Source organism: Panthera onca, chromosome F2 (assembly GCF_046562875.1).
Source record: "Panthera onca isolate mPanOnc1 chromosome F2, mPanOnc1 haplotype 2, whole genome shotgun sequence".
NCBI classification, from domain to species: Eukaryota; Metazoa; Chordata; class Mammalia; order Carnivora; family Felidae; genus Panthera; species Panthera onca.
In genome coordinates, this window is record NC_138356.1 from 57150317 (window position 1) to 57167013 (window position 16697).

The 16697-nt window shown below is 32.2% G+C and overlaps 1 protein-coding gene across 2 annotated transcripts in view; it reads right to left on the bottom strand.

Moving 5' to 3' along the window:
• Window positions 1–16697, bottom strand: part of CSMD3 (CUB and Sushi multiple domains 3) — a 1245616-nt gene that overhangs the window by 75696 nt on the left and 1153223 nt on the right. For both annotated transcript variants that reach the window (XM_078441978.2, XM_078441977.2), the window contains 6 exons: window positions 14941–15129; window positions 14411–14557; window positions 11735–11923; window positions 6939–7124; window positions 5152–5346; window positions 1510–1683 (listed from right to left, as the gene is read on the bottom strand). In XM_078441978.2, the coding sequence (XP_078298104.1) occupies window positions 1510–1683; window positions 5152–5346; window positions 6939–7124; window positions 11735–11923; window positions 14411–14557; window positions 14941–15129 (1080 nt within the window). The remainder of the gene's footprint in view (window positions 1–1509; window positions 1684–5151; window positions 5347–6938; window positions 7125–11734; window positions 11924–14410; window positions 14558–14940; window positions 15130–16697) is intronic.

Here is a 16697-nt window from a genome sequence, read left to right on the forward strand (position 1 = left end):
ATGGCAATGTTGTCTTCATAGACCGAGAGGCAATGTTTTCTTACAAATCTTCCTTTTATGCCCTATCTCTTCAAAGAACAGAATCAGGATTCTAAACGGGTAAATAAAACCACCCTCTATATACAATATTCAGTATATAATACACAATATTATATACTTTATCAGGACATAGAGCCAAAAAATATAGTATTTCAAATTTAGTTTATATGTACATTTTCAAATTTAATGTAAACTAAAGTAACCTGTAATTTAGTAATCTGTAATTTACTACAGTAATCTTTCCTGTAGTTTAGGAAGGATTAAAAATATTTTGATTTTTTAAACCTATGTGAATATGTAAAGATCTTAATTTTGTACCACTTTTTATGCTATGGTCTTATAGCATATTCAAATATACGTGCTGTCATAAAGAAACCATTATTTCTACGCTTCCAAGTATACCTATTAACAAATATGTCTGAGAGCAGAAAAATAGGATTTTAATCAAAACCCCTAGCTATACCTTTTTAAGTTTCAAATCATGATTGTATTGCCATGAATATTTTCAAGCTTATTAGCAAAATGATATGTATCTAAATTGCTACACTTTTCTGCCATGCCTCATATTCTTAAACTCAGTAAATATTTAGAGGCAAAACATTGTCCATATTTTTCAATACCTGTTCATAATAGTCAGCAATTTTTAAATTGGTAAACAAAAAGAGTATCCTTTGTACCCAGCAGATAAGTGAATAGTAAGAACAATTTTAATTATGCTTAATTCAGTACTTGCTGTCATATCTTGAAATCATTTTGGAGAAAAATAAAGCATAAATCATACCACTCTCATAATATTAAAAAATTATTTTAGTCTTTGAAAAGAAGATAAAGCATAAATCATAATACTCTTTTAATAATAAAGGAGGAGGGGCAAGCAGAATTAGCTAGTTCAGTTTAACTGAACAGTTTTTTTTAATAATGAATTTAAAAACCCTAAGGGGAAAAATCCAATTTGCCTAAAATCAGGTTTGAAAAAAAATTGTATTTAAAAACTTTACTAGAAAGTAATATTACACATGTTAAAATCTTGTGAAATTAAAAGGGAGAAAGATTTTGAATGCGGAAGTCATTTTTCTCCTTTGATCATTACCTTTAAGTAAATAGGTGAAAGGAGGATTGACTATAGTTTAGAACGCATTAACTGCTACAGTGATTAACCCAGCCGAGTATGCAGACGTATAATTTTCGGCAATTAGTTTTCACCTTTTTATTTTCACAATGCCTGGAAGAAAATGCATCTCACCTTAATGACCTAAGATTCTCATTTCAAATACTAGTTGATTAACTTTAAGAGTAATCTGTTTAATAGCTTTTCTACCATGAGACATTTTTAAAGTTAAGCATTTTCTGGTTAGCATCCTTACGGATGGGATATAAATGGTCATCTCTTATTATGGAAAAAGGTCTGCCTCCTTTCTAGGGGTGGGGGGCAGGGGGTGTGGTTGGTTAAAATAATTCGAAAATCCGTACCTAGGCATCTGGTTTCAGATCCACTCCAGAGACCTGAAGAAAGGCATTCCCGTACGGCAGAGCCTACCAGCATGAACCCCGAATCACAGGTAAAGATGGCTGTGGAGCCATATGAAGTTTGAGTTCCAATCTTATTTCCATTTGGAGGTGTAGGAAGCTCTCCACAGGAAATAACTTAAAAACAAGAAGAGGAAAAAAAAAAAAAACACTTAAAGACACAGTCACTGTGCACTTGTAACAAAATCATGCTTTCAACATGTTGAATTGTCTATGATCTGACTTATTTATAATCGAAACTGACATTTGTAAAAAAAAAAAAAGTTTGAATGAGTGTGAAAATGGAGAGGAAATGACATAATTTAAAATTGATCCACTTCAAGTCTCATAAAACCTTCTAAGTGACAGTGACTTGTAATGAAGCTATTTTCTTTGCATTTGTGCTTAGCCAATCTGGTCACTCAAGTAGGTGGTTGTAAAAAAAAAAAAAAAAAAAAAGAAAATCACAAGATGAGAAAAAGGTAATTCACCAGTCTGACTCTCTGATTTACAAAGTGACACTGGGAAATCCTTTTGATTTACCTGGGTCAAAGTTTCCTCTGTACCTAAAACAGTGCTAAGATAGTACAGGAATACCTCACTTTATTGTGCTTTGCAGATGTTGTGCCTTCACAAAAGGAAGGTTTGTGACAACTGTGCGCAGAGCAAGCCTATCAGTGTAATTTTTCCAACAATATTTGCTTACTTTGTATCTCTGTGTCCCATTTTGGTAATTTCCACAATATCTCAAAGTTTTTGTTATTATTGTATTTTTCGTGGTGACCTGGGATCAGTGATGACCACTCACTGAAGGCTCAGATGGCCATTAGCGTTTTGAGCAATAATTTTTAATTAGGGTCTGTACATTGTTTTTGTAAACACAATGCTATTATACATGAATAGACCACAGTATAGTATAAATGTAAGTTTTATAATGCACTAGGAAGCCAAAAAACTCATTTAGGTTGCTTTATTGCAGTTTTGGCTTTATTGTGGTGGTCTGGAGCTGAACCCACAGGATCTCTGAGGTATGTTTGTAATGACAAGTAATTTTGGTTGAGATCTCTACAGTTTATAAAGAGATTTACATGCAGAATATCACTTGATTTTCACAAAAAAACATTATTGGATATAATTCTATTTCACATTTTGTTTGTAGGTTTTAAAAACCTGAAAAGAGACCAACTCACTAGGTCATTTGGAACGCAGCTCTTAGGACTCCCTTGAATTTAAACACTACAAATGAAATGTCTTTCTTGAATAAGAAACAATAGTGGATAATGTTTGTTGAGTGTATATTTTGTACCAGATACTACTGCTAGTGCTCTAACTTAAGTAATTCTCAAAAGAACCCTATGAGGCAGGTGTGGTCATTATCTGAATCGTATGTACTAAGATATGAGCACATAGTAGTTTAGTAACTTTAACAAGGTTACAAAGCCTGTAAATAGCAAAATCAAAATTAAAACGCAGCGGTCAAACTCCAGAATCCAATACTTAACCACCAGCCCACCTGTCTTATTCTGGCTCCAACTCAGAGTTTCGTCTCTAGGCTTTAGGTGGCCATTAGATGGACAAATAGAAAATTTGCAAACTTTAAATTATTGCATATAAAAATTTACATATAGTGACTGTTCTGAACTAATCCCTCAACAACCCTTTGAGGTAGGTATAATATTTATTAATATTGATAATACTAATATTTATATTATTTTAAGAGCGAATAAATTGAGATTCAGCAAAATTACTCTTCTTTCAATTTTCTCAGTGAACTGCAATCCTTAGATTCCTTGTCTTTCCCCCACTCTTACTTGCAGGCAGGAACCTAATTTTATGTATCTTTAAACCCTTCTTAAGCATCACAAAAGAACCAGACAAACATTTGTTGAATGCCTGATTTTTCGTAGATACTTTTTGCCTAACTCCTTGAAATATCCCTATCCCATGTGCCCTTTTAATGAAATAATACTGAAAAAAACAATGATGCTAGAGGCAAAGAAAGATCCTGGGAGAAAACCTGAAAGAACAGGGCAAAAATTTGCAAATATAGATGTTATATTTTTAGAATATCAAATATAATTTAGACAACTTTTTTTGAAATTTTACTCCATAAATATGATTTTCTTATAAAAAAGGCAAACCCTTTATATGAATATTAAAAAATAGATTGCAGAGCACTTGGGTGGCTCAGTCGGTTGAGCAGCTGACTTTGGCTCAGTTTATGATCACACAGTTTCTGAGTTTGAGCCCTGCATCGGGCTCACTGCTGTCAGTGCAGAGCCCTCTGTCCCTCTGTCCCCCTGTCTCTCTGCCCCTTCTCTACTCACACTCTCTCTCTCAAAAACAAATAAAACATTAAAAAAATATATTGAATAATTGAATATTCATAATTAAAATCATAATAGATACTTGTGTACTTATTACATATAGACCTTTGCCTGCTCTATTAAGCTTCTTAATCATCATAATCATAATCCTATTTAGATATCTGATTTCTTATTAGTTTATTTATAAATTATGAGTGCCTATGTCATAAATGCCTTAGAGTTGTGTTGGACACAGAATACATTTTCAGTGTAGCATACTTCCTGGCACAGAGTAAATACTCAAAAAACGTAGTGAAGAAATTTCAAAGGAATGTCAAGATATTACATTTGAATACCCTATGTTCAGTTAGCTTATCTATATTAGATACTGCCCATTTATATTATGAGATGCATGGAAATATGATAATATGTTCAATTTGAATCAATATTTATTTATTTATTTATTAACATTTATTTATTTACTTAGAGAGAGAGAGAGATTGCAAGCAGGGGTGGGGGGCAGAGAGAGGGGAAAGAGAGAATCCCAAGTAAGGTATGCACTGTCACTGTGGAGTCCTATGCAGGGCTCAAACTCACCAACTGTGATATGATGACCTGAGCCAAAATCAAGAGTATGACACTTAACTGATGGAGCCATCCAGGCACCTTGATAAATATTTATTGAGGTCATGCTGCGAATCAGGTTCTAGCTGATATTTTCAACATAATATCATTTATAATAACATAATCATTATAATAACTAAAAGATAGGTATTATTGTAATTACCTAGTTTAAGAAATTTAGGATGACAGAGAATAAACATCATATAAAATAGTGATTAAAAGCCAGATGGTATAGAGTGCTTAGACTGAATCTCATTTCTCCACCATTTACAGGCTCTGATTTGTAGTAAAATGATTAAACTCAGGGCTCTGTTTCCTTTTGACAAAATAAGTGTAATAATAACAACTACTTCATAGGATAGGAACTAAGCAATAAATGAATTAATACATGTAAAGGGCTAAAAGCAGTGCCTGGCAAGTTGTCAGTATGCAAGAGGCATTATCAGTTTGTAGTAAATGATAGAATTCAAACACAGGATTTCTGTATCTAAAGCCCATACTTTTTTCATAAGCATTTACTCAAAAAAAAGTTACAAAATTTTAAGATTTAATGGGAATAAATGACCTTTTTAATAATATCAATCCATTATTGTTCAAGTGTGTTTGGAAAAGGAAGTGCTCAAGCAATTCAATCAAGAATAGCTTATGAAATAAATTTAGCAGACTGGCTACTTACTTTGGCAATATGGTCTTTCATTTCTCCAACTCCAGGTACCATTAGGAAGGCATTCTATAGAAGCAGGGCCTAGTCCATGGTAACCAGGGTCACAGCTGAAAACTACCTTAGTTTTGTATTCATAATGGGAGCCATTCACAATTCGCCATCTTCCATGTTCCAAGGTAAAGGAATTGATGCTTGGACACGTAACAACTATACAAAAACCAAGAACATAAATGTTAATAAGTCAGTCATGTCTCCTGTACTTCTTCACTGTAACTTAATCTATTCTATTGCCTACATCACCACTGCCTTAATTCATTCACTATTGTGCCATACAAGCCTTTTAGCATTTTTAAGAATTTATTTTCCATGTTAATCTTCTCTACTCCCCCAGATCTATGGTACTGCTTGAAGTTCCTTGAACATGTTCTACTATTTCACACTTCAAAGCCTGTGTACATATTATTCTATTTACACAGAATTCTTAGTACTACCTTACCTCCCTCTACTCTCTTCTTTCTTTTCTTTTTTTCTTTTCTTTTTTTTGGATTATCATATCAAAATTTATTCCTTAATATAGAAATACATGAAATATATTTTAATGGTAATTCCAATTATATTAGTTTGTTAAAATTGTCTCTTTTCTTTGAAGCTGATTTAAAAGTATTCTTTTGGAAATCTTTTCTCCCAACTTTTATGAGATATAAATGACAGGATGCAGAAAAAAGGGAACCCTAGTACAAGTTGGTGGAAACGTCAACTGGCACAGCCATTACGGAATATATATATGCAGAGCCAGTATGGAGGTTCCTCAAGAAGTTAAAAAGAGAACTACCATGTGATTCATCAATCCCAACTTGGGTATACATCCAAAGGAAATGAAATCAGGATCTCAAAGAGATATCTGCACTCTCGTGTTCATTGCAGCACTAATCACAATAGACAAGATATGGAAACAACCTATTATTATTAATTTAGAAATTTTGGAAGGATTATATTTTGAGGAAATTTGTTTTATGAGAATGGTGTTTTTGTGCAAGAAGGTGTTACAAACTTTGGCTTATTCAAAACCTGTTCAACATGAGTAAAACAGAAGCATTATTAAACACTATGTTAAGACTGTACATAATTGAACAACTTTCATTTTAAATGAAATGCCAACTAAATTGAAAAGTTAGTATTAAGTGAGAAGAAATAAGTGAAATATAGAGACAAATAAAAAACCTTGCTTAAAATAACATTTCACAATTCTTGTGCTAACAAATATTTTATCAGAATTATTTTCTGTCACCATTACCTAATATTCACTTACCTATTAAAGTAGTAATGAAAGCTATGGGAATATTCTAAATGCAAGTAACCTGAAGAACACCGACAAAAGTTGAAAGTTATGCATCATTTCAGCAATATCTTTTATCCTTATAAAAATCAGAGCCGAATGTATTGGAATATAATTTAATTAAGTATAAAACTTTACATTTTTTTCAAGGACTTGCATATAGAAAATACATGTTCACTAATGGATGGATTTTTATAAAATAAGTGGAACTTTGTTATGTAAATAAAATTCACTTTAGTTTTTTGACATACATAGTCAGGAGTTTCCAAAAATGAGTGGAAAGTCCTTATACAGTCTTCCAATTGTACATAGTATAAGACAGCTTAATTAACTTTTATTTCCCTCTTAGACATCACACTTCAGTCCAGGGATTAGTTCGAAAAATGCAAACAATACATAAAATTTTAAAACATACAAGATGTGAATAGAAACACAAATGATACCATTTCTTCAACACACATACCAACACAGCGAGGGGTCTTGTTATGATGGCTCCAAGTTCCATCTGACTGACATATGGCAGTGGTAAGTTCCTTAGATGACAATCTATATCCGTCATTACAAAAATAGGTAACACGCGTTCCTACCAAGTAGTCTGTTGTGAGTATTCCTCCATTTGTTGGAGCTTTAGGAATCCCACAGGAAATTGCTAGAACAAATACACACATACAAAATCACAGAAATAGAAAAATACTTAATTTAGTAGATAAGTCTCTTCAATTGTAAGGCATGTAAAACTATTTGAGATTTTATTAATTCCTCTGAAACAATTTCAGAATATCTCCTAGAAAAGCTTTCCTGAACTATAACTTTTTGAATAATTTATTTCAAACTCCTGTTGAATGTGTTTCAGATTGGTGAATCCATACATTATTAATGTTTTATTTCTTGGTTTCTTACTTGGTTTCTTGTCAGTGTGTGCATGGTTATCAGCATTCTATAGATTATATAAGAATAAAAATTGGGTAAATATAGAGTGTACCTAGGGCTAGTCCATAATTGGGCCACCACATAGCAAGTTTGGTCAATTACATTTGAGAGATAATTATTAAAGATTACAAAGGTATTGGTAAATAATACTCATCAAGATTTTTGCCAGGAATACAATGCATAGATGCATAGGTTTATTTTACCTGGAAGCTGGATATTGCTTTGTCTTAGGTCCAAACTCTATGTGCTTAGGCACCATCCATAGAATATCATGGGTATGGATATGTTTAACAAATACAGTTCCCGGAAATATTGCCTTAAACCTAGTTTGAATCATCCTGCATTTCACTGAAATGTCTTAGATGTGTTGGTTTTCATCTGCAATAAATCTGATGTAGGTGAAATTAGTTTTACTATAATGTGACAACTGCAGTCAAAATTTTTATTTTAGTTAATTGTATATCATGTATTTTCAAATCTTATCAATGTTCACATCTTATAAATTCAAATGACTATACAGATACACTCTAAGATGAATTGTTTGCCATCTTTGCTCTTCAAGGACATTATTTGTGTCTTCAAAAGTAAACAAACAAACAAAAGACATAAGCTTTCAATGAATATATTTGGCAGCAAGACACTAATTAAAATGAGATTATTTGTAAATTTTGTATCATATTCAGATATGTGTAAATATTTATGCATACGTCTGCAGAAAAATTAGTATATTTGGTTACTGGTACAATCCAGAACCAGCTGGGATATTGTAATATCTGGCATATGTACTGTATTACCTCTATGAAATGGAAAATTTCTGAGTTCTGAAATACCCAATCTTACAGGTTTCCTATAAAATATTCTAGTTATATCTATATTTTTCTCATATTAAAGGAAATAAAAGAACAGAAAGCTAGGAGTTTGATTTAATACTTACAGACCTGTGTTCTAGTTACCTACCTCTCATTTCAACCTAAATTTGTTTCTATTTCTCTTAGAAAAACTACTATTTAGGAGTTTATTTTTAATTAACCCATGCACATTTCACTATAAAGTGAAAAGATCTTAGTGAAATCTATATGAAATTCACAAAATTGAATGGCAGACTTCCTACTGGTAATGGTTTGATCTTTTGTAGTCTGATAACCTGCAAATTATGAACAGAGAAGCAATGATGTTGACTTAATAAATTACATAAGCAATCTCATACAATTATGTTATTATCCGTGCAATCTAATTATAGTCTTCAAAATCATGTTGCAAACATAAATGGTTCCCTGATGTCTGTTCAAGCAATGCTTATATTTCCACTTAGGACTTTTGGGAATTTCAATTTGTCATAAGTGATCTCCCTACTGAACCCCACCAAAGACTGTGTATTTACTGATTTTTAAAAAATAAACTATACATTGTTGGAGTAATGTAGGTTGAACTTAGATCAAAATATAAAGGAAATATAGTTTAAATAGTATAAGCTCCATATATGTGGTTAGTATAAAATGGCTATATTTTAGAACTAAGAAAATGACAACACACTAAAATGATAGCACAACAACTATGCCTGTGGGTAGATTACAACTTAGCTTCTCAGCAATAAAAAGACAACAAATCAAGTTCACAAGAACCGTCATCACCAAGTGGTTGTCAAAGACACTTCACTCAAAAAAAGTACAAATTGAAAGTGAGGCAGAGAATGCAAACTGTTTCTACATAACACTGTACTATACTCAACTGTATAGTGGGATGAGACTGGTTCAATTCTTGAAGGAGAGGAAATCAATGAAGGGTCACTTGATGTATAGACAAATAAATAAAACACCTACCCAAACCCAAATAGAGATAGCAGACTAAATTTTCTATCTTTTACTGTGCTCACATTGTGCAATTGTAGTTCAAGTAAATATATACGAGGACGCATAAGGAGACTGAAGGAAAAAAGAATAAAAATGATCGAAGAATTTGAAACAAATTTGGAACAAAACAAAAATTTGCATAAAAAATAGCTCTTCCCAATGACATTTAACCATTTCTTTTTAATTAGTTCTGTTCAACTACAGATAGGTCACATACAACAAAGGTTTTTATTAAATAATCTTTTAAAATTGTTTTCATGATAATAAAAGATCAATTTTGGAAATCACTCCTTGAATTATAAATATGTTATCATTTTACTATGTCGAATATCTTTTTAATTTGCATTTTGATTTAACTATTTTAATTGTGGAACAATTTTAAATCAGGAACAATGGGGAAAAAATTACTCCATATGTAAATGTCATATTGCATACCAAAAAAAAATCAATGAAATTATAATGTTGATTATAGAAAGCAATTTCAAAATTTTAGAAAGTTTAGGACATTTTTTATTTCTTTTTTTAAAAATATTTTTATGTTTATTTATTATTGAGAGACAGAGAGACACAGAGTGTGAGCAGGGGAGGGGTGGAGAGAGGGGGAGACATAGAATCTGAAGTAGGCACTAGGCTCTGAGCTGTCAGCACAGAGCCCGACACAGGGCTTGAACTCACAGACTGCGAAATCATGACCTGAGCCAAAGTCGGTCGCTTAACCAACTGAGCCACCCAGGCACCCCTAGGACATTTTTTATTTCAACTAACAGTTAATTATATTTGCTAAAGGTTTCTTAAAGATTATTATATATATCTTATATACATAAGCAATAATTACACAACTGAAATGTACTAGTTCAATGTCAGAGCATTATAATATTTATTTAAAATATATGTGATTTAGAGGTTATTGTTTATATATTTTTCTAAATTCCCATAATTCTGAAATTATAAGATCAAAAATTCTTTTCCAAACCAGTTTAGGTAAATTAATACTAAGAATTTGTGAATACTGCCACTGTTCATTAGGCAAAGAAAAGCAGACGTTTTGATAGTTTACCAAAATATATCTATTCAGCACGAAGTCAGCTTTCTCAATGTTGGTGGTTACCCACTAAGTTTATAACTCTTCACAGATTTCTAATAAGTGATTAATGTTTCCTCAAGGAAACAACATTTTTTTTCATTTCTCATTTATTTATGCATGTATATGAGAGTTATCTCTTCGTGAATTAAAATCGTAGTTTAATAGGTAAAAGAACCCATTTTGAATGTCTATCAATACCTATGCTTATTTTAACTTGCTGTTGTTCAATTTTAAATTTTAATTGATATATTTTATATTTTATTTGTTTTATATAAATTCCTTCTGATAAGCAGATTATAGATAGATAAGCCCCATTATTTATTAACTAAAACGTTCTGCATTTTTTAATGTAAGGGGTCTTAGTTGTTTAATATGCCTCTATATGCTGGGTAGAATACATCAAATATAAAATTAAATTTCATATTGAAACATAATGTGATATGTTAAGTATTAAAATTTTTTCTAAGTCCGATGACATTAGAAACTCTTGTATAACTGATATTGCATTTGTCTTTGTGACTGTACCTAGCTAAGAGACAAGATCTAGTCCAAAGATCAAAACTGTGCCATTTGTTGAATAAGAAGCTCGAAATTCTTTTGCTATGTCAGAATAAAATGCTCAGACAGTGCCTCAATTGTTTCTTTATCTTTTTTTTAATGTTTACTTATTTTTGAGAGAGAGAGAGAGAGAGAGAGAGAGCGAGCGCACAGGTGGGGGGCGGGCAGAGAGAGACACACACACACACAGAATCTGAAGCAGGCTCCAGGCTCTGAGCTGTTAGCACAGAGCCCAACACGGGGCTCGAACCCATGGACCATGAGATAATGATCTGAGCTGAGGTGGGATGCTTAACCAACTGAGCCACCCAGACACCCCCTCAACTATTAATAAAATGCAAGTGAAAGGGAAAGACACATCTCTGTTAAGTTAGCTAAACAGTGAAAAAAAAAAAAAAAACGTGGTGGTCAGCTACATTTTCCTTTTAAATTTGTTGCTCTGAGAGCACATTTTTGCATACTCAGAGTGCATCTTCAGTGACCCTGCCCACTCTTATCCTCTGCTTTCTCTCTGCAGACTTCACATTAATGCAGTCTCCAGCTCTGGGTCAATCATTTTCTGACAACAAAGTCACGAGAATGGTAGACGTATCCATAAAGTTGTATAGGTGTATGAGTGGTTACAGGAAAGGCATAAATCACACAACAACAAATGAATTATAAAACAGTATGTATCATGTTTCTCAAATTTATCATTCTGCATTTTTAAGTCTTACTTTCATGAGGGGCATCTATACTATGCTTCTGAATATTTATGGTTTGGGAAGTTCCAATGACCCAAATGAAAACGTTAAATGAGGTTAATCTTTTAATGCATTTGGGGATAATATACTTCACCTTGACAAGCAGGGACCGGTGCATCCCATGCATGATACCCATAGGAAGACTTTCTGCACACAGCACTACTTTTTCCAACGAGTCGAAATCCTCTGTCACAGGCCCAGCGGACCACACTATTAAGTTGTCCACCCGTCTGACTGATAATGTATCCATGAGGCGGAGATTCTGGTGTGCTACAGTAGAAAGCTTTTCAAAAGACAAAAGAATCACTGTATAATTAATGAATCAGAAATTCTTTACAATACAGCGTGGTAAAAAAATCTAAGTGAATACCAGTACTTAAAATAGGGCAACTGCCACCTGTGTGAATTTTACTTCATATGCACATAATATAATTTTCTATTTTCTTCACAATCTGTTGAAATAACTTTTGGGAGACAAAACTATCTCTGAGCTTTCTTTTAATTTTTATCATCATGGAAGATGCCTTCTGAATTGAAATACACATATTTTCTTAACACCCTAGAGGTTGAAAAGCCCTACAAATATTTCAGTGAATTTTAGAAACCGTACTTCTTGTCATTTGAAAGACCCATATGTAGGGTGCCTGGGTGGCTCAGTTAGTTGAGTGTCTGACTCTTGGTTTTGGCTCAGGTCATGATCTTGTGGTTCTTGGGTTCAAGCCCCACATTGGTCTCTGCACAGCCTGCTGGGGATTCTCTTTCTGCCCCTCTCCTGCTTGCTCTTTCTATCAAAATAAATACACACAATTTTAAAAATTTGAAGAAACTAAATGCCACAGTCTTGGTAGTAATATTTTAGGGCATGTTATTTACATGTAACTTTGAAGGTATTTCCAGACACCTATATCATGTTAGGTCAAGCATTTCATTTTGGTTGATTTCTAAATAGACCTCCCACACTCCATAATCCTCTCTCCCAGTTTATTAAAGAGTTTCCATGCTGTCAAAAGTGCTTACATATGGTGATAAAAATGTCAATAAAGTAAAACTTTCTTCATCTTTTGAAGTCTGAGGTGTCAAAAGATAATGTCAAATGGCTTTTTCATATATATGTACTTTTAAGGCTATTCAGCCTGGCAGGATCCATTTACCCTTTGAAACTTCAATGTATTCATCTGAGAAAAATAAGACTTTAGGGGTAACTAGTAAGAAAGAGATTGGATCTGGAATACATATGTCATAACCTATTATTTCTAAAGAAAAATTTACAATATGTCAAGCTATTCTTGGGGTTAAAGTGGTGCTTTCAATATGTTTATATCAAAATTTTTCAGAAATATCAACATAAATAAGGGTTAGTCTATAATACAGTCAATCTAATGATTATAATTGATTGATTTGAATGTTTTCCCTTTAAGTTATTATGATCGTTAAAAATACATTTAATGTGCTGACTTTTAAATTCCATCTTTGGGCACAAATTTAATAAAAAGACATTTATATTGTTCATATGATAGAAATATAGATTGAAATATGAAAAAAAATTTAATGATGACTGTGCATGCTTAAATTTTTTTAAAACACTTCTTTGCATATGTTAATAATATTACTAAAACTTAACATAAATATATTGTATGATAAAACTTCTATACATATTGGTATTATGGTGTCAGTGATAAGCCAATTCTAATATGTAGAAGACAAATGTTAATCAATTAAAATCAAACTATCATCTTATAGTTTTAAAATCGAAGTAAATAGACAAAATAATTTTATTTGTATATGATATAGATGCAAATTTATATAAATAAACAAATTTGAGAGTATATTTTTAGGACTGAAATTCAAAATTTATTGAAGGCTATGCCTAGAATTTTTGTCAGAATTGTTTATAATTATAAAGTAATTTTCCATTGAATTGATTAGCAATGACCCATGGCTTGGGGAGACATGATCAGAACACGATACAGAAAGAGATGCCTGATTGGTTTTGAAATATTCAGTTATTGAGCACAAACCCATTCCTCTGACATGATTTAGGATGACGAAAAAAGGAATATGACCTTTGAATAATGAAGAACTATTTACATATACTTATTCAATAAGAAAATATTTGGCTCAGAATCATTAGACCCGATAAACAGGAAGGGGCATAGAAAAATTATTTCATCTTGTTATTAAAAAGGAATTTTATTCCATATCTTTCTAAATATTACTCACTGAAAAGCAGTAATAACAAAACAATTATTTTTTCAAAACTGAAGGTTTTTAAAGGATGTGCTGATCACTTCTCTTTCAATATTTAACTTACTTAGCGGGTATCATAAATGGATGGATAATTAAAAACAAAGATTTTTACCATTGTATGCTTATCTTTTGTTTAACCTTATCATATAAAGGAGTCATTCAATAGATCTGATACACACAACTGAGCAACAGTATTGCTATTTTGCAAGAATTCAAGGGAAATAAATCTATTGAAAAAAAAGTATTGAAGACACCAGACTTTAACTTATAACTAACATATATGTCATAAATACCCTAAATGCTTTTAATCTTTTCAAAAATCACAAGACAGATATTGGATTATTATCATGACAATGGGGAAACTGAGACAGAGAGAGGCTACATAAACTGTTCAAGGAACCTCAGTGCAGGACTCTGACTTAGATTCGTATCTAATTGAATAGTATCTGCGTCTGTGCTCTTTAGCCACAACCGTACTGAAGATGTTGGTGGGATCTGTACTGAAGTTGTAAGTATCACATACCTATATATCTTATCCGGAAGCCTTTTTTGTTATTGCCATGATCTGCTGACCATTGAAGAAATACTTCATGACCGTTGCTTGTTACATTAAAAGGAGAAGAATAATCTCCACTGAGGGAAATAAGCACTGGACTTTGAATATTTGGTCCTTTGGGAAGAAAATAATACAATTTAGACATACCTGAAAAATTATGTTCCAATTTATCTTTAATATTTTATATGTTTAGAGTACTATTAAGTATGGTGACATTTTGCTCCACAAGCAATTTATATCATCAACAGTACCTTAAAACGTATTATCTTTGTTTTAAACATTTAATTCCACAGCCAAAGAATCTATAATTTGTAAAATAATAAGCTTAAGTACAGTTTTCACATGGTATCTAGATAAACTTGATATTGATACTTTTAAAAATAATGGGGGAGATAAAACAAAATCATATAAGCAATTGTTTATACTGAAGGTCTGCATGTAAAATTAGAGTAGTTGAAATGAATTTATGAATATGCAGTAAATATAAATGATATTACCATCATACACCTGAAGAACATCAAATTCCTTTTCTGTCTGGAAGAATTCTACAAACATGCTGATATTATATCCTTTTTCTACTGAAATGCTCCAGGCACACATTTGAAGATTTGGGTAACTATCAGGGTATCCCGGGCTCAGTATGACTCCGGTGGAATCCAGCCGTAATTCATTGGCAGGACAGAGCACTATCAAAGAAAGAAATCATTAACTAATGCTAGTGTGTTAGACCTAAGTTTAAACTGCATTTTAAACATTGGGTACTCCACTTTCATGTTTAATCATTAGAAAGGAGACAATACTTTGAATTATGTGTTTGAAGAGATAATTTGTATTAAACTTGCAGTTCAAAACATGGAGGAATGACCAAAAAATTAAAAGATAAAACATTTATCTCCTTTGATTTCTTTATATACTTTCCCTACATTTCCTCATCTTCTTGTGTCCTCTCCCCGCTGCCCCTTTTGTTTATGTCTTTGCTTGTCCTTTTCCTTCCTTCCTTGTTACTCACTTTCATTTCTCCTCAAACTTTAACTCACTCAGGTATGTAGGGCCAGACAAGAAATTGCACTCTTTTGAGAGTATTCATTCCTGGCTAGGCACTTCTGAACTCAGAGATGTGGGTAAGCCATGAGGATTTAACACAATTCTAGGTTACCAGTCATCTTTCAGTTCTTCGTGTTGTCTCCAGGCCATAAATGTAAGACAAAGTATAACACTTCTTATTTCATAATGATACCACTGCTAGACAACAAATATATGTATATTCAAAAATACAGAAAATTTGTTATATGTTGACAATAAACATAATTCTGATGTAACAGCCTCCAAAGTATAGTAAACTTTAATTGTTGGCATCAAGCATCATGTCTTGGGCCAAATACAAACATCTACTTAAATTTGCATTTGGAATGAGAGCGTGGGCAAGATGATCAAATTCTTGCCATTCAAGTGATGCTATTTCAGCCTTCTGTTTTTTTTCTTAAGAGTTTGAGTATTGGAGCTCCTCAGTATAGCTTACATTGTACGGAAGTAAACTCATATATACCAAACAGTATTTAGTTCAAATACAGAACTTTCTACTTGTCAGAACAGTGAGAGTGGTTACAGCAAAATGTCCTATGTGAACTATTGCTAAAAAGTTTTTAAATTTTGGAGAGACCAGTTTTGGGGTATTATTACTGGGGACATTCAACTGGTATGATGGGCAGAGTAGACCACTTTTGAGAATTTGGTGAGTTGGAAATGTTTCACACGACATTTCCTAATCCAATTACTATGAATCAATTTCCATCTTGGAGTTAGATAATGTGGATCTCAAAATAATTAGAATAGCACCTTAAGCAGTATTCTTGTTTTTCAGTGTTTGCTCAAATGAGCTAGGCTTGGAAACACCAAATATAGTTGCTGGAATATACATGAATAGATGAAGGATATATATTCATCACTTCCTGGGTACAAGGACAATGAAATACTTTGAGCCATAAAGTCTCCATGTAGTATAGGGATAGAAAAGGATATAAAAATAGTAGATTTTGGCAATATATAATGGCTCTTTAATCAAGTTGATAACTTGAAAAGAAATAATTTGAAAATAAAATTAACCATAACTAATATTAAGACACTTGAAAATTGACTAAAGAATATAGCGTAGTTAGATATACTAAAAACAAATACTAAACATAGAATATAGTAAAGCTAAAACATGTAAGAGTTGTTTTCCTTTTTTTTTTTTTTTTTTTTTTTTTTTTTTGGC